Source organism: Talpa europaea, assembly GCF_964194135.1.
Source record: "Talpa europaea genome assembly, chromosome: 4".
Classification (NCBI taxonomy): Eukaryota; Metazoa; Chordata; class Mammalia; order Eulipotyphla; family Talpidae; genus Talpa; species Talpa europaea.
Window position 1 is genome coordinate 71333904 of NC_140070.1, and position 24825 is coordinate 71358728.

The window sequence follows — 24825 nt, forward strand, 5'->3', positions numbered from 1 at the left end:
ATGGAAAATCTACAGACAAGTTTTTCGTTGGTTCAGGGCTCACATAAAAAACTGGATGGGATGGAAGATGATGGTGGCCCTCCAGCGAAGAAAATGATGACAGACATTCATGTCAATGGAAAAATGATGATAAACAAGATGCCAACGGTAAAGAAGGAACACTTGGATGACTATGGAGACGTGCCAATGGAAACTGATGGAGAACATGTCAAACGAACCTGTGCCTCGGTGCCTGAACCTTTACATTTAAATCCCAGTTTGAAACATACTTTGGCACAATTCCACTTAAGTAGTCAGAGCTCTCTGGGTGGACCGGCAGCATTTTCAGCTCGGTATTCCCAAGAAAGCATGTCACCTACTGTATTTCTGCCTCTTCCATCTCCTCAGGTTCTTCCTGGCCCACTGCTCATCCCTTCTGATAGTTCCACAGAGCTCACCCAGACTGTGTTGGAAGGGGAGTCTATTTCTTGTTTTCAGGTTGGAGGAGAAAAGAGACTCTGTTTGCCCCAAGTCTTAAATTCTGTTCTCCGAGAATTTTCACTTCAGCAAATAAATACAGTGTGTGATGAATTGTACATCTACTGTTCAAGGTGTACTTCAGATCAACTTCATATTTTAAAGGTCCTGGGAATCCTTCCATTCAATGCCCCATCCTGTGGACTGATCACGTTAACTGATGCACAAAGACTTTGTAATGCTTTATTGCGGCCACGCACTTTCCCGCAAAATGGTAGCATACTTCCTGCTAAAAACTCATTGGCCCAGTTAAAGGAAACTGGCAGTGCCTTTGAAGTGGAACATGAATGCTTGGGCAAGTGTCAGGGTCTGTTTGCACCCCAGTTTTATGTTCAACCTGATGCTCCATGTATTCAGTGTCTGGAGTGCTGTGGAATGTTTGCGCCGCAGACGTTTGTGATGCATTCTCACAGATCACCTGACAAGAGGACTTGCCACTGGGGCTTTGAATCAGCCAAATGGCATTGCTATCTTCATGTGAACCAAAAATACTTAGGGACACCTGAAGAAAAGAAACTGAAGATAATTTTAGAAGAAATGAAGGAAAAATTTAGTGTGAGAAGTGGGAAGAGAACGCAATCCAAGGCAAGTGTATTCTTTAAAGCATTTTTGAATATTGTATAGTGTTTACTAATAATAGTGTGTTACTTTGAAATCAGATAGTGTTTTACTTTGAAATCAGAAGTATGTATTTAGAATATAACTTAGCTGGTGTGTTAAGAAACTTAATGCTCATGCAATGACAGAAAAACACTGTGACCTATATGATAGGTTTGTATTACACATTTTCACCTATAAAGTGCTTTCCTGTGTGTTTTCTCATTGATTTTCCAAACAATCAAGTGAAGAAAATGGCATTATTCCCATTCTACAGATGAAGACCACGGGGCTAATAGAAATCATGTGGTTTTTCTAAAATTATCCAGCCATGGAATAGAGAATTTGGGGCTGCTTTCTCAAATTTATTTTGCATACAAACACTGGGATATAGGCCAGAGGAGCTGGGGTGTAGGCTAGAGGATTCACCAGAGACAGTGGGAAGCAGAACAGGCGGACTGACTGAAATACTCTGCTGAGGGGAGCAGTGGGTGAGACAGGAGAGGTCTGTTGTGCCTTGTGTGTTAGCTCCTGGCCAGGAATCAAACTTGTGCTGCAGTGGCTGTGGATTGCTTCGTAGTGCTGAAACTTAACCCCTTGTGCCACCAGGGAGGCCCTCAAATCATGACTTCTTGCCACACATCCTGCTCTTTGGTGACTAAATATGGTGTTTCCTAGGACTCAGGATAATTTATACTTTGATGTTCTCTCCATTTGCAAGTTGTATAATAGCTGGCCAAAACAATTCTGGTGGGGTCCAGACAGCAGTTTTCAAAGGTAAACGTAGGATTTCTGGCATTGTGTCTATACCTGGATATTAAGACTTGATTAAAGCTAAAAGCAGCCAAAAAGATAGATTTATGTGAAGAATTTGTGATTCTAGTAACCAAGTACTTTTCTTGAAGAAAGGACTCATTTTTAAAATTATGAAAGGGTAAAGAAAAGATTATTTTAGACTAAAATATTAATATAAAACTTACCAGCCAAGGGATCTTAAATGTAATATTTCTCCTACTGATTTATCTGGTATGCTAAACTAATATCTTCAGTCTAAGAATTTGACTTCCTGGATAATAAGATTTGAGTTTTTAAATATTCAGTTTGTTGATCTGATTTGTAAATATGTTTTCCTAGTTGATTTACGAGGCTACGTGTTCAAAATGTTCCAAGCATTGTTCTTCAGCACTTTTACATGTATAATTTTACTAGATTTGTGCAAAGGAAAGCTGGCCATCTTTCATTTTGATAATCTAATTTTTCCAGAAGTATTTAGTCTTGAAATAATCTCTACCCTTTACTTCACTTAAGAAATGAGTGATGTGAATTAAATGGCTGGAGGTTATTTACTGCAACATTGGAGCTTGGGCTGGAGTCTAAGATTGAATGTCCTTTAAGGTTTTGAGGGAAACTTGGTTACCGTTGAGTTTTAAGACAGTGATTTGCTCTGAAGTTCAATGAAGATAACTGAGACTGTAATTTGGGGTAGTTTGCTATTTGCTGCTTCCAAAGGTTCAGCTCTTTTTTGAAACTCCTGGCCTGTGGCTGTTAGATAAGTTCATATTGATCGGTTGTAGGTTATATTGTACAGGGGCAGTTATTAACTGATTTTGAAGCAGGATTGATTGCAGGTCAGTATTCAGATTGCTGGACTTGCATATAGATGCACTCGTTCCATGCTGAAGTGTGTACTTGGAGAAGATCTATATATATTAATCAAACTGTGGAATCTCCCTTGATACTTAGTATACATTACCTCAAGCTACTTTGGGCTCTACCCTTACAGGTAGGCTTGCTCTAATCTTAGAGCAAACTACTTTGTGGTTTAGGGACAAACTATTTTATATAACGTTCCTGTTCTGCATTTGTGAGAAAAGCTACCTTAAGCCATGGTAAAGAGTTTTTTAAAAAAAGATGATGTATCTGCTTACCTGAAACTGAATGTGCTGGGTTTGGTTAATACTGAAACCATCCTTCATCTGATGTAGTTCTTTATTGTATCAGAAAGGTTTTATTTGAGGAAGATGTGATATTTTTCCATATTTTTTGGCAATAGTCTCTACAGTGTTTCTCATGTAATCCAATTTTATGTGAATTTTAAACAACTTAAGGGAAGAAAAATTCCAGTGGTCAGATCTAAGAACAGACAATTTTTGGGTTCGCATGTACTACATACTTGAGTAATTTTATTGTGTGTGCCACTTACATTTAAAAAATGTAAGGTACCCAAAACGTTGTGAGGTATAACTTTTTTGAAGGTCTGTGAACAAGGTTTTTCATCTGGATCACATGCTGTTGATTGTATAACTGGTAGGAGGTAGAATCAGGAGTTGAATGCAGGCCTTTTGACTTGAAGTCTAGCAATTTTCACTACTTTTCCTTAGCAGAAACTGAATTTTGAAAGCCGTTAATTTTTCTCATCAACTTACTTTAGTATAATAGTTCTTACACTGAATTAACTTGTATATCGGTATTTAACTACGAAGGAGGCAAGAATGTAATTCTTGATTAGGGAACATTTTTCATTATTTTCTGTGAGTCAGTGAGTTGATTGCCAACTAAAGAGACCCAGAGGAAGCTTATTTTAAAAAGTCAAGGCAGGTTTTTTTTTTTTAAATGAGTGCATATGCTAAATACATTATTAACCTCTTATGTTTAGTGGGAATAGTAATGTAATTTGTTGTTTATATAGTTTATGTAGACAAGGTGTTATTTTTAGATTAAGAAATTCATAGGCAGTTGTTTGAGATATAGCAACTGATAATTTCTAAGAATGGAAATTACGTTAGCAATGATCACCAAACTACATAGTTAATCGATGTATTTAATGCTCATACTTAGTAGCTATGTTTACATGGGAGAAAGTCTTCAATGGCTATTATTTGATCTAGTTTTGAGATCAAATAATTAAATGTAAGATTGTTGAATATTACATTTCTATCAATGGAGAGAAGCTTGCTAAGCAAATTGATGATTTGCAAATAAAATTTGAAGGGTGATGTTTAAGTTTATTTTCAAGTACATTAGAAAAGCCCATTTGTAGTCAGTGAATAAGATAAATTATAGGTGGTTATTGTTAGAGCATGAAACTGACAATCTTCCCTAAATTAAAGGGGGAGTATGCCCTTATTGTTGTATATGCTTTCTTAAAAATTAATAATTTAGATTTCTAACATTCAAACTATACTATTCTTTGGTAGGTAAAATAATCAGTTTTTACCCTGCTTAGGGATAACAACTTGTGTATATTATGATGCAAATAAATCACAAAGCTATTAATTAAAGAAATTTCCTCTTAAAGCATTTAAAAGTTTCACTACTTTTTTTTTTTTTTAAGATTTATTTATTTATGCATACAAGAGCTGGGGTACAGGCCAGAGGTGTGGGGGTGAGAGGATTCACCAGAGACAGAGTGGGGAACAGAACAGGCAGATGACTAAAATACACTGCTGAGGGGAGCAGCAGGCAAGACAGGAGAGGTGTGCTGCGCTGTGTGGATAACTCCCTGGCCAGGGATTGAACTCAAGCTGCCGAGGCAGCAAGTAGCTTCACAGTGCTGTGCTTAACCCCTTGCACTACCAGGGAGGCCTTATTTCACTACTTTTAGTTTTGCATTTTCCCTTCAGGTCATCATTTCTGCACAGGTCATTGGAGTACAAAAATTTTCTCCCTTCTTGTAAGCTTTTATTTATTTATTTATTTATGATACTTCTATTTAGGAAGTGTGTTTTTCAGTACAAACTTAAATGAGGCTCAGGAAATATATTAGAGTGTGTGTGATTACAAAAGGGTCATGGAATAAAATGTGTTCCAATTATAATTGTGGTAGATTTGTTGTTAATTTGATACATCAAACATAGTTTGTGTTTTATAACTAGCCTAAATTTTGATCAGGTGGAAATAGAATCAAATGAAGTACATGTGTTCATGTGAGAGACTACGAAGAATATTTTTGACTGAATTTCTAAAGTTAATAATCATAGGTTTAAAGAATGTCTTTTTTCCCATCTTCCCATAACCTCTGTTTGTGCTGGGCATGCCAGAGGCACTCTGTAATTTCTTTTTAACCAAATACATTTTGGAAAAAACACTATTTTAGAATATTTGCAGTTTTTTGAAAAATAATGTTAAACATAGACTTTGCAGATAGCAGTCAAATAAAATAACTGATCAAATGAGAGGGTGGATTTTGAAAGAGTCTAGAAATATCAGATGGTGTTTCAAACTATTGAAATACTAATGTGTATTTGGGGATTTCTCCTTTCCCCAAACATCCTCTTGACTCAGAATTGTCAAGATAGTTCTAAGACAAATAAGGTAACTTAGTGTTGGGTTAAAATGTATCTCCCTTAGTTACTGATACACAATGATTATACTAGTTGGATGTTGATTTATTTATTAAAATGAAGTATTCAAGAAGTAGGAAACGGTTTGTTACAAGAATTAAGAGGATATTTAAATGACATCTAGAATGACTTTGGGAATAGTGCCCCCTTATGGTTTAGGAAATAGTCTACATTCACATCTACTATTAAAAACTGTTTAAACATATAAAAATATTAACATTTTCAGAAAGGCTTGTGATAACACAGACATTTATCCTTTTGGTCTGAGAAAAGATAGAAAGAAACTTCAACGAAGAAAAAGAAAAAGAGTAGGCCTGGGCCATTGTGTAGACAGTCAGTACTGCCTTTTTGTAACTGTGCATACATTACTATTTATGACACTAGGAGAACAAGGAAGTAATCAAGAATTGGGTTAATTTCAATCCCTTTAGAATTCTGGGAGTGGAAAGTGATTGTGGAGCCTGAGCTTAAGTTTGTGCAAGAGGTAGAACTAACTGGGAGTAGCTTTAGTAATGCCTTGAAACTGTGTCTTATTCACATTGTAGAATTTTTGCCTATTGTGGTTCACATACATAAAATTATTTAAGTACTTTTTTAGGCTACAAAAAGCAGAAAGTAGATATTTTAAGGTATGGCTTGCTTCTGTATCTAAGTCTAGTAATATAGCACTATGCTAGGCAGGAAGAGGAATAACTAAGAAAGATATAAAATTAGTTTAAAAAACATTTGACTTCATGATTTCCAGATTTAGAAAGTGAGTCACAGAAATGTGTATGTAAAGACTAGGTGGAGGCCGTAAGATTTATTTTATTTATTTATGCATTCAAGAACTGGGGTACAGACCAGAGGTGCAGGTGACAAGATTCACCAGAGACAGAATGGGGAGCAGAACAGGCGGATTGACTGAAATACACTGCTGAGGCGAGCAGGTGAGACAGGAGAGGTCTGTTGGGTCTTATGGGGTTAGCTCCCTGGCCTGGAATCAAACTCTTGCTGAAGTGGCTGGAGATAACTTAAGAACCCTGACTTTAACCCCTGCACCACTGGGGAGACCCAGTTACCAGCGACTTTTTTTTTTTTTTAAGATTCATTCATTCATTCATTCATTCATTCATTCATTCAAGCACTGGGTACAGTCAGAAGCGCGGGAGGGTGAGAGAATTCACCAGAGCCAGAGCAGGGAGCAGAGCAGGCAGAAAGACCGAAGCACACTGCTGAGGGGAGCAGCGGGCGGCAGGAGAGGTCTGCGTGCCATGCGGGACCCTCCTTCGGTGGCCAGGGAGCAGCAGGGGATCAAAGTGGCTCTGCAGAGACTGCGGGCAGCTTCGCAACCCAGCGCTCAACCGCTGTGCCACTGGGGAGACCCGACCAGAGACTTTTAAGGAGAAAAACTGGTTTAATTTTAAAGCAAAGGAGAATTTTGTTTTTATTTAAGATAGTGAATTTATTTTGAGTTCTCAAATAAAAATACATATTTTGTTTATGGGGATAAGGATACAAGTTTAAGAAACTTAGTGAAGGCAATTTTGATAAAGTAATAGGCTTTTATTCCATTAAAATTTTCTTTTTGGTATGATTATAAAAGCTGTCTAGAACTATTGGACTTAAAAAGTGTAAAGAAGAAAACATAATTTCCTCATGGAATGATAACTACCATGGGGATTGGTTCCTTTTACATATGTAATGCTTTGTAAGTCTGCAGAAGCATCTGTGGAGTACACAGTGTTATTAATACAGGACTAGTTGTTGAAATAATACTTCAGAATGAATTTTAAGACACTTCACTTTAGTGCAGTGTTTTTTCCCTTCAAATTACAACTAGTCATTCATGCAGCCTTTTTTTTTTTTAAATATTTATTTATTTATGCATACAAGAGCTGGGTACAGGTCAGAGATACGGGGGAGGGGAAGAGTGAGAGGATTCACCAGAGACAGAGTGGGAAACAGAACAGGCAGACTGACAAATAACACTGCTGAGGGGAGCAGTGGGTGAGACAGGAGAGGTCTGCTGCGCCATGTGGGTTGCTCCCTAGCAGGCCGGGAATCAAACTCGTGCTGCAGAGGCTGCGAATTGTTTCATAGTGCGGTGGTTAACCCCTTGCGCCACCACAGAGGCTCCCATGCAGCCTTTCTTATCGGGAGTTCCATGACAAAAGAATTAGCCCTGTAGAAAATGATATGAATGATGGTTTCCTCACTTCTCCCAAGGATGGTGTATATAGTACCATCTAAAGTGCCTTGGAGAGGTTAATTCACTGCATGCAATGAGTGTTTTGGGGCATTTGGGCTTAATTCTCTAGAGACCTCCAGTGGAGAAGGGCCAGTAAGGTCATGAAATCAACTTAGTGGGTCACCAGCATTTAAGAAAAAAACATGAATCTTAAAAAAAAAAATTAAAAAAAAATGAAATAGAATAAAATAAAAGGCACGGCCTCCCTGGTGGCGCAAGGGGTTAGGCACAGCACTGTGAAGCTATCTGCAGCCACTGCAGCACGAGTTCGATCTCTGGCCAGGGAGGTGACCCACACAGTACATTTCAGTAGATCAGTCTGTCTGTATTATTCCCCACTCTGTTTCTGGTGAATCCTTTCACCCACTGAACCTCTGACCTAAAACCCAGTTCTTATATGCATAAATAAATAAATCTTTAAAAAAAGGCATAGTGTATTGTACATAGGAAAATTAATCTACATTTTGATACTGTTAATTATTTGAAGGTCAAAAAATAAAAAAACATAATTTTTAAAAGCCATTTGTGCCAAAATGGGAGAGACTAGCAAAGCCTTAGATTTGAGCAGATTAAAACATTTTAGTGAAAATATGTATACACTATGGAGATTTCCAAGTAATTGTGTTAGTGAATGGATTTTATACTGCAGAATTCCAGTTTAAAGTTTTTTTATTTTGAATAGTCCTGGGAATTAATAGTATTTTTAATCAGTTCCTTTTCCTTCAAAATATAAATGAAGTTTTAACATACTACTGACTTCACATGGCTTTGCTTCCGTGAAGGACTTAAGATAATAGGCCTTTGCTTTTCCTGTAAACATTTTAAGCCATTTTATTTATTTGTTTGTTTGTTTGTTTGTTTGTTTGTTTATTTTAAAGATTATTTATGTTTACAAGAACTTGGGTACAGGCCTGAGGTTCAGGAGGGTGAGAGGATTCACCAGAGACAGAGTGGGGAGCAGAACAGGCAGATGGACTGAAAACACTGCTCAGGGGAGCAGTGGGCGAGACAGGAGAGGTCTGCGGTGCCATGTGGGTGTCTCCCTGGCCAGCTGGGAATGGAACCTGCTCTGCAGAGGCTCTGGACAGCTCACAGAGCTGTGCTCAACACCCTGCGCCACCAGGGAGGCCCCATTTTAAGCCATTTTAGATCTAACATTGGTTCTATGAGATGGTCAGTGAGTGAGAACAGCAGACATTGCCCTAACTCCTGAAGATCAGTCTTTTTTGGTGGAGCTGTTTTGATCATAGAGTTCCAGTTTTTGCCATTAGGTTGACTAATTCTAGTAATTACAATGAAGTGAGGCACCAGATGAATGAAGCCTTAAAATCTCTTAAGTAGCTATTTGCTACCTTGTAACACTATTCCTATTTCACTTGTTGAAACACTCATTCACAACATGTTGGAAGTATTGGGGAAACCTGATCCTTTACTGAGAGATTCAGTTACTTTCAGTAAGAGCTGTTGGCAGCTGTTTGGGAGGGTGTCTTGTGTCCTTCTGAAATCATTTATTGACTACTTGAATGTCTTAGTGTTATACACAGTAAAAAAGACTTATGTACCTAAGAAGTTGTAGTAGAACTACATATTCAGTCATGTACTTAGGTTGCTAATGATTTACTTTGGGCTTGTACAAATCAGTGTGTATTTAAGATGCACCGTTTTATTTCTTATATCATTAGAATAGACTGTTAAATCTACTAGTCTCACTAGTCCTTTATGTGCTTATTGTCTTATGAATACCAAAATGTAGAAATTAATATTTATGTTTTATAGCACTTTTAAAATTGTTTAAAAAATTAATTTCCCCACATTTAAAAAAATTAATTCTGATTGGAGCAGACTTTGGAAATTCCACTAATATTTTGAAACATTGTTTTGACTCCAGTTCAGTGTTTCTCACAAGGATTTAAAGATCATAATATAATCTAATATTGTAATTAAGAAACAGTGCCACTTACAAGCAAAGTTTTATTGTTGAAGATAAGCCTAGGAATTTTAAAGAGTTTTGACTTTTGAGTACAAACTGGAATATTTGTACATGAATAGCGCTGGGTGGATTGAATTGCTTTTGTATCTAGAAAGTGATAACAAAAATGCTTATTGTTTTTTTTTTTTGTAAATAAAATCAACTTCTAAATTGTCACTGTGAGACTAGTAAGCATTGTATTACCAAAATATAATGCTTCTTTTATTAGGAAATCTGATTATAAAAGCATGTTGTATATATAACATAGTAAGTTGAAATACAGAAAAACTTTCATGAAACATTTCCTAATTTTTACTTATTTAAAATAAATTGTGCTGTATGTTTTGGGATTGCCAAAATTTTGCATTCATAGGTGTTGTTTGTTGTCTTATGGCTTAGAATTTGGAATGAAAAGGTATATCTGTGATTTTTCTTAGGTAATTCAGATTAGGGTGCCATCTATTCATTTTTTGTTTTTTAAAGATTTATTTATTTATAGGACCTCCCTGGTGGCGCGGCGGTTGAGCACTGGGTTGCAAAGCTGCCCGCAGCCTCTGCAGTGCTGGTTCAATCCCCAGCTGCTGGGCAAGGGTCCCACATGGCGCGCAGACCTGTCCTGCTGCCCGCTGCTTCCCTCAGCAGTGTACTTCCTCAGTCTGCCTGTTCTCTTCTCCGCTCTGACTCTGGTGAATTCTCTTACCCTCCCGCGCTCTGACTGTACCCAGTGCTTGTATAAGTAAATAAATAAATCTTTAAAAAAAAAGATTTATTTATTTATACAAGAACCAGGGTACAGGCCAGATGCGCAGGAGGGTGAGAGGATTCACTAGCGACAGCGGGGAACAGAACAGGCAGACTGATGAAATACACTGCTGAGGGGAGCAGCGGGCATGACAGGAGAGGTCTGCCGTGCCATGTGGGACCCTCACCCGCTGGCAGGGATCAAACTGGTGCTGCAGAGGCTGCGGACAGCTTCACAGCACTGCACTCAACTGCCTGCGCCACCAGGGGAGGCCCTATTCATTTTTTTAAAAGATTTATTTATTTATGATGACAAGAACTGGGGTACAGGCCAGAGGTGTGGGAGGTGAGAGGATTCACCAGAGACAGAGCGGGGAACAGAACAGGCAGATAGACCGAAGTACACTGCTGAGGGGAGCAGCGGGTGAGACAGGAGTGGTCTGCTGTGCCATGTGGGTAGCTCCCAGGCTGGGATCTAATTCATGCTGTAGGGGCTGCAGACAGCTTCACAGTGCTGCGCTCAGCCCCCTGTACCACCATGGAGGCCCCCCATCTACTCATTTTGTGGTAGATAATGGTGGGGTAGTTGGGTGATCAGAGTACTTAAAAAATGTTAAAGCACTAAGTTAAGCTACTAAATGATCTATTTCTCTCCTTTGCTAAATAGTGTAACTCTATTTTGTTTAAATATACAAAGGGAATAAATTATTCCCACATTACAAGGTATGATAAGAGGCAATAGGTACTCATATCTTCATATCTAATTTTTATTCCTGATGAGTAGTAGCATTACTGCGGTGCCATTTAATTATATTGTTCTTTTTTTGAAGACCTAATTTGTATGTTGACACAAATGCAGACTCGAGAAATCTGGCATGCCTGTGAGTGTTTTGTTGTATAATATGTGCTTTTCTTAACTGTTTTTAACAGGCAGTTAAGATAATTTGTTATAAATGTTACCACAGCATATTAGGTAAGATTAACTCTCACCTTTCTATAGTAGTTAGTGTTGTGCATTTACCCGTCATTTATGTTATTTGTAGATCTGATCTCAAAAAATACATCTCAGGGACTAGTCTTTGGTGCATCTTAGAATATAAGGCTATCGACTATGAAAGAGACTATTCTGTTAGTTTTGTGGTAGCAGAGTAACCTTGTGAAAAAGCACCCTGGGAATTAATAAGTTAAGCTGGCATTTAAAATTCATCAAAATATTGATTCTAGCATCAGTCAGGCCTGGTACTAGGTACTGAAAATAGAAATGTAAGTAAGACAGCCCTGGACTTCCAGCTGCTGTTCAAGCAGAGGATGGATTGCCATTTGTTAGGGATTTTGAATAGGGAAAATTCCAGGCATTGATTTGGGTTTTGTACTAGGTAACCTTTAAGGAAGGGTTCTTCAGAAACATAGTCTGTCCACTGGGTTGGTGTGAAGATAGGAGATAAAAATAAAAGGACAGTAACTTAGAGAGGGATGGATTTTTAAAAATATGAGTATGCCAGCAGGTGTTTAAGTTGTTACCTAAAGTTTACAGGACATCACAGAAATAAAGATACACTTAAGTTTGGACTATGAAGCAAAGCAAAATTTACACACATCAAACCGTGGAGTTTTGAAATGAACTTAATGATCAAAATTGAGATTTTAAGTCAACCTTCTTTGGCTAAAGAAGTTTAGAATTTGCTATTCTGAAAGTTTGAGATTCCAAATACCCATAATAGGAAAAACATAAATATGCAAATTGATTTTGGTAATTTTAATATAAAAATGTGGAATCACTTAATTTATTGGACAATATATCCAGAATTGTTTCTGATATAAAACCACAGTACCTTATTTTCTGAATAATGTGTTTAACAAATGACTTTTAGAAAAGAAATTCTTATTTCCAGCAGATTTTATATTTCATTGATTTGTTAGCATGAGCTTACCCATTCTCATTAACACCTCTTTTATTATATACAGTGTTTTGGTGAAAAGGGAATTCTGTAAGTGAATTTTCTAGATAATGAAGCTACACTTTTAAGCACTGGGGTTTTTTAAGACTTTTATCTTTCTCATGGATTCTAAAATGTCTTAAATAGTTTCCAGTCTTCCTGAGTAGTGTATAGTGTGGTATATTTGTATATGGTGTAAATACAGAAAATAATTTAACTATGTTATGTTGACCCAAGACGACTTAACATTCATTACTATATTGTGATAAGGGTAGGAGACAATTGAGATATGTTAAATTATTTGCTCTGGCTTATACTAAAGCCCTTGATTGTCTTGCATTTTAAATCAGTTTTTCTGTTTTCATTTTGTAATTCTTTTCTCTCTTTAGGCTGTAAGCCTTCATCTAGCATCTATCATTTAGTATTTCTGTTGCTAGCAGTCAGTTCCCTTTCTTATTTACTTGTTGAACTAAACTGTAGGCTGAGAAACTATGTAAACAAGTGATTGATTGATTGTTTTTATAAGTAAGCAGTTGAGTTTATCTGAGAGTCTTAACATCTTCAGAATATTTGGTAAGGATTGTGCAGTTTAAAAACACTTCTCTATGTAGAGTCTAGGGGGCTTCACTGAATACTCAACTCTTAAATCCATTTAAAATATTATTCTCTTCTCTGTAGTCTTGTGGTAGTGTTAGTCTTTTTTTTTTTTTTTAAGTTTTCTTTATATTTATTTATGCATACAAGAACTAGGGTATAGGCCAGAGGTGTGGGAAGGGGTGAGAGGATTCACCAGAGACAGGCAGATCAGGCAGATCAAGGGAGAAGAACAGGCAGATCTACTGAAACACACTGCTGAAGGGAGCAGCAGGTGAGACAGAAGAAGTCTGCTGTGCCATGTGGGTTAGCTCCCTGGCTGCTGGATCGAACTCATGCCCCAGTGGCTGGCAATAGCTTGATAGTGCTGAGATTTTAACCCTTGCGCCACTAGGGAGGCCTTTCTTGCCTATTAATTTTAAACAAAAATGTTGATTTTCCACTGTATGTCACTGTATTTTTGTTTTTGGCTTTTAATTCACCTTAAATCATCTCGTGATTGACCAAATTGTATATCGTGTGCTTCAAGATCTGTTTCCTTTCCATTATCACCAGTTTTGTTGGGACGCACTGGGTTACTTGTTAGACCTCCCGAGTTTCGTCACCCTCATTGGCTTCCATTTTTTATTAGGATATCCCTAATCAAACCATTGGCACTTTATGAATCTTTTGCTTTCATCACAACTTTATAGCATTGGGAGATCTCTTTTCATTCCATTTCACTTAGTTGCTTGGTTTTGAATTGCGGTATTGGGACATTAGGCAAAATAATTTTCCTCACTTCTTTTTATTTTGTGGCTGTTCCCAAATAGTGTTGTTTGTGTTATTGGATGAGGTCATTCCCCACTCTCCTTACCTAGTTGCAGAAGTGAGGAGAGCCTCTTAGAAGAATATCTAGCTCTCCTTTTTGTCTCATTCTCCCTTTATCTCATGGCCAGTTCATTTTACCTTCTTTTACTGGGTTTAGCCGTTCACCTTTGTTGCTTACCTCAATCATGCCTTCTGTCAGCTCTTTGCCCCCTCTATCAGAGGCTCTTAAGCTGTCATCTTAAGGTACTCTTTTCCCAAAAATTCAGTGGAATATTTGAAATGTGAAATATGTAGAAGGGTAGATAAAATATAAGGACAATCAAATTATGGGGGAATTTGGAAATCACAGGTTTGGTTTTTTTTTTTTTTTTTTTTTTTGTGGGACCCTCGCTGTCGGCCGGGGAACGAACCGGCGCTGCAGAGGCTGCGGGCAACCTCGCAGCCCAGCACTAAATCGCTGTGCCACCAGGGAGGCCCAGGTTTTTTTTTCTTTTTCAGTTTCAGAACTTCAGTTTTCTAATCTGAAATGGCAATAAAGATGCCTATTGAATGAGGTGTTTGTTAGAGTTAATAAGTATGTATTATATTACATGTATTTAATGACATGTTAGAAATAGCAAATAGGTGTTGCATACTATTTGAGAAGTATACTATTGTATACTATTTGAGGTATTGTGAGAAGATTTACCAGAGACAGAGTAGGGAACAGAACAGGAAGATTGAAATACACTGCTGAGTGGAGCAGCGGGCAAGACAGGAGAGGTCTGCTGCACCGTGTGGGTTGCTCCCTGGCCAGGGATCGAACTTGTGCTGCAGTGGCTGTGAATAGCTTCATAGGTTGTGTCTTAACCCCTTGCGCCACCAGGGAGGCCCGGTAGCAGTCTCTTTGAATTTTAAGTGAGTAGACATGGTACTTACTTAAGGAAAGATTGCCCATTACAATGTAAGTAATGTAACTTAAATTTTCAGGGACCTCCAGAGGCACCTTGTTGCCCTATCAGGTTTAAACATAAAATTAACCATTATATCTTCCTTCAGTAAACTTCCCCTTCTTCATTTTTCTGTAGGTTGATACACCATCAGGAATGGACTTACAGTCATGGTATCCTGTTATAAAGCAGGAAGGTGACCATATTTCTCAGACACATTCATTTTTACATCCCAGGTGAGTTGAATATTTGCTTATTCATTTGTTGATTCATTCAACAGCTATATGTCAAGCACTATTCTTTCTTTACCTTGGGAGTCTGTTACTTAGTTTTAGACTTGTTAATCATAGATTATCTTTGAAAATTCAAAATTCTTTCTTTTTTTTTTTTAAGATTTATTTATTTATTTATTTATACAAGCACTGGGTACAGTCAGAAGTGCGGGAGGGTGAGAGAAATCACCAGAGCCAGAGCAGGGAGCAGAGCAGGCAGAAGGACCGAAGTACACTGCTGAGGGAAGCAGCGGGCGGCAGGAGAGGTCTGCGCGCCATATGGGACCCTCCTCTGGTGGCTGGGGAGCAGCCGGGGATCGAACTGGCACTGCAGAGGCTGCGGGCAGCTTTGCAACCCAGCGCTCAACCGCTGCGCCACCAGGGAGGCCCTGAAAATTATTTCTAATTAAGTAGATGGAAAATAATATGTCTTCTGTTCCTATTTAGTACTATAAGGAAATTGTAGTAGAACTTTGTAGTTAAGCACTCTGATACAGAAATGAATCAAAGAAAGAATCTGAAATCATAAATTGTGTTGAATATTTGAGAAAACTTTTCATGGCATTTCTATATTTTTCTAGAAATAGCTCATCTCCTTTGTGCTCCACACTAAAACAATGAAAGTTTTCCTTTAATTTCCTTTCTTTCTTCAAGAGTTAAGCCAGCTCTTCAAAAGTTTGGTGTGCAACTTTGCTGTCTTAAAAAGAAAATTTTTGAAATTTAGACTTTCATAGTAACCACATCCCTGAAAATCAAGTTTTCCTATTTTCAATGAAAATATACCTTAGATTATAAACCATATATGGGGTCCTAGATTTTTATTTGATGCCATAAATATACATTCCTCCCTAGCATGTTGATGAAGAATATTTAGTCTTTTTACATTTGTAAAGTTGTTACTGTTGCATTTAAAGTAAGTCTTTGGGCAATAATAAACCTGTCAGTTTTCTTAGCAAAATACTGAGTTTTCATTCTTAGAATTCATGTGATTAGTAAATAATATCTCATGGAAAGAAAATAAAAGAGATTAGACTTTCATGGATGAAGTGTTGCAGCAGTGAAATGGTTTCATCTTCTAACTAAGGACTATGCAGTATATAGTTAGTAATAGGGAACTTAAATAGTTCAAATTTATTCCATGAGTCTTAGATAATCTGAACAATTTTAGGTGAGATTTGAGCACAATTGGTAGCTATTCCTTCAATCTTAGTTTTGCACAATTTATTATTAGTCTTTTATCACGAGTAGGAAGTACTCAAGTATTTTAGGATGATTGCTTTGGGGGGGCTTGTACAAGGATTACCGTAAAGCTGAGCAACATTCAAAGTGTCTGTTCTCTCCTTGATTTATAAGAAGGGCCCTGGGAACTCCTCACTGGGCCTATGGTGAATCAGGCTATGGCCATGCAGTCTGGGCCAAAAAACCTCACCATAATGAAGAGCAAGGATTCCTTGTCTTTGGAGAGGTGTGGGCAAGGAAACTGTCCTCCAAAGCACCATTTAGCCTATTTTCTTTCTGGTATAAACCTCATCTACTTCGAGCTGTTAAACAGTTCTATAAACAGCTTTCATGCTTTTAATTGTCGGGAGGTTTTGAAGAAAGAGAGTGATTTTTTTTCTCTAAGGATCTTTTTAGTGCCTAGAAATTACTTTTGGTAAAATAACAAAAATCCCTTATACTTTTGCTCTTACTGACTTTTTCAAGAATTTTTTTCTATGACTTTTATTTTCTGAATTGTTATGTTGTCGATTTTGATAAAAACATTTCTCTTTTTGCCTAAATTTATGATGTGCCTTATTTTGCCTCTTTTTGTTTATAGCTACTACTTATACATGTGTGATAAGGTGGTTGCCCCGAATGTGTCACTTACTTCTGCTGCAGCCCAATCTAAAGAGGTCACAAAGACAGAGGCAGGTAGATCTGTACCACGGCAGTCAGAGAAACCTCACAGTAGTGGAAGACATCAAAAAACGGTGTCTTATCCAGATGTTTCTCTTGAGGAACAAGAGAAAATGGATTTAAAAACAAGTAGAGAATTATGTAGCCGCTTAGGTAAGTATTCACACATTATCTTTTTAAAATCTGATATCTAATAAAGTCTTTCAGTATTTTCAGAGGCTTTCTGTTTAAGAGAAATTTCTAGATAATTGATAATTTTACCAGAAAAGTGCCACCTTTCAAAACTGAGTGATTACTTTGAACCTCAATTGCTATACTTTTCTAGAATAGTGATAGCCATGGAGACTGACAAGATTGATATATTGGCTGCATAGCTACACACTGCAAAGATTTTTGTTTAAGTACCTGCCTCCAATTTCTTTAGTAGGTCTTTATTTTTCTTCTTAATTTGCTGCTGTGAACTGAGAAACCATTTAATAATGCTAACAAATATGACAGTAGTTAAGTATAGAAATTAGGGATACTTTGTTATGAAATAAGCAAGGACTGAAAATTCATATTGGTAAAAGAGAGGCAGATGGTATAAATGCATAATGCTCACTGGACATCTAAAAAAAAAGCTGCCTAGTTACCATGCCTTTTAAAATACTGTGGACCAGCAAGAGGAGTCTGCCCAAGTGCTATCTATATTACTCTCCTTACAGCAGCAAAGCTTTGCATATAGCTTAGACTGTGTGACAGCTGCCTCAGAACAGTTAAACAGTTCTCTAGTCATTTAACTTTTTCTATGTAACTAACTTTTTGGAGATTTTCTGTACTTTAATTTTGAGATTTTAAAGATCAGTTTTCTTTGGATTTAGATATGGTAAGCACTTAGTAAAATGTGCCATTATGCCTGTTTTATTATATTTTATTTTCCAAATTAATCCTAGAGACTTAAAAATTGTGGATATAATTTATGTGCCATAATATTTATCCTTTTAAAATTTGCAGTTCAGTGGTTTTTTTTTTTTTAATATTATAGAAGAACTGGGGTGTAGGCCAGAAATATGGGGGAGTGAGAGAATTCACCAGAGGCAGAGTAGGGATCAGAACAGGCGGATTTATTGAAATACACTGCTAAGGGCAGCAGCGGGCAAGATAGGAGAGGTCTGCTGTGCCATATGTGGGTTAGCTCTCTGGCCAGGGATCGAACTCAGGCCACAGAGTTGATAGCACTGAGACTTAACCCCTAGGCCACCAGGGAAGGCCTGCAGTTCAGTGGTTTTTAATAAATTCATAAGTTGTACAATGACTGCAACTGTTTAATTCTAGAACATTTTCCTCACCCCCAAAAGAAACCCTATTCTCCGTTAGAAGTTACTCTCTATTCTCCCTTTCCTCAGTCTCTAGTCAACCACTAATCTATTTTCTGTGTTTATGTGTTTTGCCTGTTCTGGACATTTTATCTGAAAGTATTCATATAGTATGTGACTTTGTATTATTTGGTTTCTTTCATCTAACAGTGTATTTGCAGTTCATGCTGTAGCATATATTGGTACTTCCTTTTTATGGCTTAATGTTCTATTATGTAGCTGGATATACCACATTTTGTTCATAAGTTGATGGATATTTGGATTATTTACTTTTTGGCCATTATGAATAATGTAGTATGAATACGTATGTATAGCTTTTAATTTGGACTTACGTATTTCCCTTGGGAATATATTTAGGTGTGAAATTGCTGGCCTATATGGTGACTCTATGTTTTCTATCTTGAGGGACTGCCAGCTATTTTCAAAAGCAGTTGCAACATTTCCATTCCCACCACTAGCTTATGAAGTTTCTGTACATCTTTGTCAACACTTGCTATCGTCTGTCTTTTGATGATAGCCATCTTAGTGGTTGTGACATGTTATCTAACGGGTTTTGATTTGTAGTTGTCCAGTGAATAATGATGTTGAATGTCTTGTTTTTATGGGACATTGCAAATCTTCTTTGGAGAAATATTTATTTCAGACCCTTGGCCTTTTAAAAAGTGGGTTGTCTCTTACTATTGAGTAAAGAGAGTTCTTTACATAGTCTGAACATGAGACTGTTACTAGATACACAATCTGCCATTCTGTCAGTTGTCTTTTCATTTTCTTATTTGTGCCCATTGAAGCATGAAAATAGATTTATTTTTATTTATTTATGCATACAAGAACTGAGGTGTAGGCCAGAGGTGCAGGGAGTGAGAAGATTCACCAGAGACAGAGTGGGGAACAGAACAGGCAGATTGACTGAAATACACTGCTGAGTAGAGCAGCTGGTGAGACAGGAGAAGTCTGCCAGTGCCATGTGGGTCAGCTCCTTGGTTGAGGATTGAGCTCATGCTGCTATGGGTGGTGATAGCTTGATAGTGCTGATACTTTAGCCCCTGCACCAAGGCCCCTGAAGCATAAAAGTCTTAAAGTTTGATGAAAGTCAATTTAGTGACTTTTCTTTGCTTGCTTGCTTTAGGTGTCATGCTTAAGAAACCATTGCCTAAGTCACGGTCACAAAGATTTACATTTAAGAGTTTGAATTCTTACATTTGTTTTTTGATCCATTTTGAGTTAAATGAGGTTCAGTTCTTATTCTTTGTATATACAGTTGTCCCCACACTATTTGTCGAAAAGACTATTTTCTTCTGATTGAAATGTCTTGGCAGCTTTGTTGAAAACCAGTTACCCATACACTATTTTTTTTTTTTTTTCTGGATTCAGAGCTTAGTCACAGTCTTGATTTCTGTAGCTTTGTAATAAGTTTTGAAATTGGGACTTGTGTATCCTCCAACTTCAATCTTTTTAAAGATTATTTTGACTATTTTGGCTTCCTTGCATTTCTATGTGAATTTTAGAGTCAACCTATCAATTTCTGCTGCGAAGTTAGCATTGAAAAAAGTAGATCCATCTGGGGATTAATACCATTTATTTTCGTCTATTTGGTTTGCTCTAACAAAAATATCGTAGGCTAAGTGGCTTATATCATACACATTTATTTCTCATAGTTCTGGAGACTAGGAAATCCAAGATCAAGGTGCCAGCAATTTTCTCTGGCAAGGGCCTGTTCACAGATGGCCATCTCTCACTGTGTCCTCATGTGCTGGAAAGGGTGAGAGAGCTCTCTTGGGTCTCTTTTATAAGAACATACATTTCATCATGGGAGCTCATGACAAATACCTCCCAAAAGCCCTCCCTCCTAATACCATTACATTGGGGGTTAGGATTTCAATATAGGAATTTGGGATGTTTACTAACATTCAGTTTATAATATCATCTTAACAATATTAAGTTTTCCAATTTGTAAACATTGGATGCTTTTCCACTTACCTGTCTTAATTTTTTTCAGTGATGTTTTGTAGTTTTCATTGTACTAGTGCTGTACTCCTTTTGTTAAATTTATTCATATTTTATTTCATTTGTAAATAAATGTCATTGTTTTAATTTATAGTTTTGTTCTAGTGACTTTTTAACAAAGTGATATTTATACTTTGTTACTTCATTTTTGCCTCATAGAGCCATCGATCTCAAATAATTCCGCAGGTAAAAAGAAACCTGAATCACTCACTTGCAACTTAGTTAGAGACACAAGCAAGATGGGAATTGGCCGTGATGCTGCAACTTCATCTCCACTTTTTGTCAAAGATGTCAGTGAGGATGATAAGGGAAAAATCATGGAAGAAGTAATGAGAACTTATGTAAAACAACAGGAAAAACTGAATTCTATTTTACAGAAGAAGCAACAACTTCAGATGGTAAAATTTTTGTCCACTATTCAGTCTATTATGTAGTCTATTATGAAAAGATAACTTTTGTGTATTCTTTTAAGATTTATTTTATTTATTTATACACACAATAATTGGGGTATAGGCCAGAGGTGTGGGGGTTGAGAGGATACACCAGAGACAGAGTGGGGAGAAGGACAGGCAGGTCTGCTGAAATACAATGCTGAGGGGAGCAGCCATTAGTTTACAATACTACATAAATTTTGTGAGAGCAGCTTCAACACCTTGATATATGTAGATGTCTCACCAAACCCACCACCAGCATTCCATTGCCATCCCCACTATCAAGTTGATCCTGCTCTTTCCTGCCACATCCCTTCCCCTCCTTCTGCTTCCCACCATATTTTTCAGCATCTAGCTGTTTTGCTTTGTTTATTTATATACCACATGAGGAATTAATAATTGTCTTTTACTGTCTGATGTTTTTCACTTAGCACAACCACTTCAGGTTCTGTTCATGTTGTTGCAAAAGCAAAATTTCATCTTTAAAACTCGCTGAGTAGTATTCCATTGGATTTTATATAACATAACTTTTTATCCAGTTATCTGTTGATGGGCATTTAGATTGTTTCCATGTGTTGGCATTTGTGAATATGATATAAACATAGGAGTACGTAGCTTTTTGAATCAGTGATTTCATATTTGGCTAAATACCTAGAAGTATTATATATTAACAATTTTTTTTTTGGACAATGTATTTATGCATTTATGCAGAGGTATGGGGTGGGGGGTAAAAGGATTCACTGAGAGAGTGGGGAGCCAGGCAAATCTACTGAAGTACACTGCTGAGGGGCAGCAGTGGGCAGACAGGAGAGGTCTGCTGTACCACATGGGTTACTCCCTGGCCAGCTGTTCCCCAACCAGCCCATATTCAACTTGTGCTGCAGTGGCTGGCGATAGCTTGACAGCACTGTCTTTAACCTGTGCACCACCAGGGAGGCCCCTGTATTAACAGTTTAAAAGACTCTCCATACCGTTTTCCATAGAGGCTGCACTGATTTATATTCCATCAGCAAGAAATGAGAGTTCCTCTTTCCCTGCACCTTGCTAGCACATACTGTTTCTGGTCTTTTCGATACAGGCCATTTCACTGGTGTGAGATGATACTTCGTTGTGGTTTTGATGTGCATTTTCTTAATAAGTGAGGTTGAGCATTTTCTGAATTGACATTTCTAATATAATAGGGGAAAGGTAGAAATTGTTTTGTGATTCTTTACAGGAAGTTGAAATGTTGAGTAGTTCAAAAGCTATGAAGGAACTCACTGAAGAACAGCAGAATTTACAGAAAGAACTTGAATCTTTGCAGAACGAACACACTCAAAGAATGGAAGAAATTTATGTTGAACAGAAAGACCTAGAGAAAAAGTTAGAGCAGGTAATGAAGCAAAAATGTACCTGTGACTCAAATTTAGAAAAAGACAAAGAGGCTGAATATGCAGCACAGGTAAGAATTACTCAGTTTGTCTAATGTTGCCCATTCAACATGGAAATTGAAGCTGTTGTTTCTCTATTGGAGAAATTACTTTTGTCACACTTACTAAGCTAGACTTCAAAACAAATTTTTTAAAAATGCACCTTTATGTTATATCATCTTTGATTGCCTTTTTACTTTTAACTGTGCTTGACTCGCCTAAATTGTTAATTGGCAGCTAGCTAAACATCTAATGTTAGATTATTTTAATGTAGTTCGTGAGCTTTCAAATTAACAAACATGAACTGTTGCCCACGGTGTTCAGAAACACTGGAGCAAAAAATGACTAGACACACTCATCTTCAGAAAGATAAACAAATAGCTAAAATGGGAGGCTGTGACGAGGTATATTAAAGTACAGGGCTTAATGAAAGTGCTCTCTTTAGGTGCTCATTTCTATTGATTTGTTTTTCCCTCAATGTTATGCCAGATGTCTGGTTAATAATAACATTTGATATTCAAGAGATTATAGTATGCATGAAATAGTTCATTTGTAAAAAGGAATTTGAAAAGAAGTCTTTGCCATGAGGTAAAAATTAAATGAAAAAGTCAAAGTAAATGAAAACTAATGGGATATTTTAAATCACAGTTGGCTGAATTGAGACAGAGATTGGACCACGCTGAGGCTGACAGGCAAGAACTCCAAGATGAACTCAGACAGGAACGGGAGGCAAGACAGAAGTTAGAGATGATGATAAAAGAGCTAAAGCTGCAAATTTTGAAATCCTCAAAGGCTGCTAAAGAATAGAAGACTTTTCAAGAGATTCAAATGTATATTCTTAACATGTTTTTTTTTTTAAATTTTCCTTGGTAATTGAATTCTGAATAATTTATCTGCATGAAAATAACTAGGCATTTTACCCACTTGTAGATCAGAGAAGAAATGAAGAAATTATATATTAGTACATAAATTTTTACATTTGCCAAATGAATGAAAATGTATGTTTGTTTGTACTTTTATTTTCCCCCCAACCTGCTTAGTTAACAATACTGTATGGTTCCAAATAGTAGAAAATCTGCCTATATTTCTAATGCAAATTCAACAGTTGTATACTTTTTAAAAGCTGCATTATGTGATGGAAATTTTATTCATATTTGTGGTCAATTTTATTCATATTTCAAATAGTTTTAGGTACAGTGGTGGGTATTTCAAATATATAAATTCACTCAAGGAGTTAAATTTCCATTTTTTTTTTCATTAGCACAGTCTTCTTTTTAAATTGATAGTATAGTCACTAATATATACAAAATTTGCTTTTTATTTTGTTCAGATTATAGGTTGAATTTTTCACTCATTTTCTTCTTTGTTTCCTAGGAGACATTTTGTCAAAAGAGGCATTTCAGTGATGAGGTTATAGCACATCCATAGGCAGAATGGGGAAAGATGACATGCTTTATTATATACTGCTGCTAACATGCAGAAGTAGTTAGAATTTGTTTTTCAGTTTTAATGTGCTTATATTTAGAACATTTTTTTTTTTAATGCAACTTCAGAGGAGGGAATGAAATGTAATAATTTCTGGACTTTTGTTTATGTTGTTAATAGCAGTGTGAAAATATTAATGTTTTGAGATAAACTGATACCATTGATGTATACCAATTTCTATCTAATCCATAATGTTCTTGTATAGTTTTTATATGTAGTTATGGGTTTTACTGAAATTTATATAATGGATTTGTTTTCCTTAATGGATTTTTTTCCTTTAAATTGTAAAATATTAAACATCTTGAAGGTTATTTTGAAGTTCTGTATGTTTAAATGCTAAGTCTTATCAAAATTTGCACGATTGGGACCATTTTCAATTACTTCTTAATACAAAATCAAGAATTTACAGACGACTGATAGAATATAATAGACTAATATGGGGAAGTTTAGTTATCTGCTACTAAATGGTTTTTACATAATTTTTAGAAGACCAAGGAATTCCATACTTTGGGGAAGGGGCGAGGTCTTCTGCACTTTTCTTTTTTTGCACAGAAAATTCTGTCATTCTTTAATGACAAATTTCATCTTAGTTAATTCTTGGCTTATAAGGTGTCAGGTAAAATTCTTGGAATGCATTTTATTTTTTAAAGAAAGTTTTCTAAAGCTACCATTAATTGACATTATTATCCCATGAATTGTTTTCTCATGTTCTCACATAAGGTACTGTATGAAATTACTTGAGAACTAAATTTATTTTTAAAATAAATTTGTGATCCTTTTGGGTTCATAAGCGTGATGATTGGGTATTCATGCCATTGTGTGTGACATGACTCTCAAACCTTGTTATAACACCGGCATACACCCTTTTGACATGAAAAAAATTTGTTAAGGTTAAGATGATATACTTTTTCCAGCATAGACAACAGATACTCCAATGGTGTAGAACTTCAAAAACAATCTGTAGTCCATCATTTTACCTCTTATTTTTATACTCTGCTAAAATGGTACTTACATATGCTAATATAATTTTTGTACTTCCAAAATATAGGATTTTTTTTTGTAAAGTATGATTTAAATGTCTGTTTTCTATTTAAAATTTCCCCTGAAATTTAATTTGTTTATTCTTGGGATTTCCTCAAGGAGGAACAAGTGTGAAAATGACATACTCTCCTAATACCATTTATTTAGATCTGGAGAAGGAAAAATCACAGACATTTTATGATAGTTCCATCGTATTGTAGTTGTGTCACACTAAGCATTTTGGGAGACAAACTTAAGCCCCTTTAATTTCCTTTTCTTTCTTA

The 24825-nt window shown here is 36.5% G+C and overlaps 1 protein-coding gene across 4 annotated transcripts; it reads left to right on the plus strand.

The window, feature by feature from the left end:
- On the plus strand, positions 1-22843 carry SKIL (SKI like proto-oncogene; the record flags this gene model as incomplete). Of its 4 annotated transcripts, XM_084231057.1 has the most annotated exons (7): positions 1-135; positions 388-1101; positions 14805-14902; positions 16758-16852; positions 20356-20594; positions 21844-22068; positions 22685-22843. In XM_084231057.1, the coding sequence occupies 7 exons, from the start codon at positions 1-3 to the stop codon at positions 22841-22843; spliced, it is 1665 nt and encodes a 554-aa protein (XP_084087183.1). The 4 variants fall into 4 exon arrangements, with proteins under 4 accessions (XP_084087183.1, XP_084087182.1, XP_084087180.1 ...); XM_084231056.1 differs by having other exon boundaries at positions 1-1107; positions 14811-14902; XM_084231054.1 differs by having other exon boundaries at positions 1-1101; positions 16758-16990.
- Positions 22844-24825: the final 1982 nt, after the last annotated feature.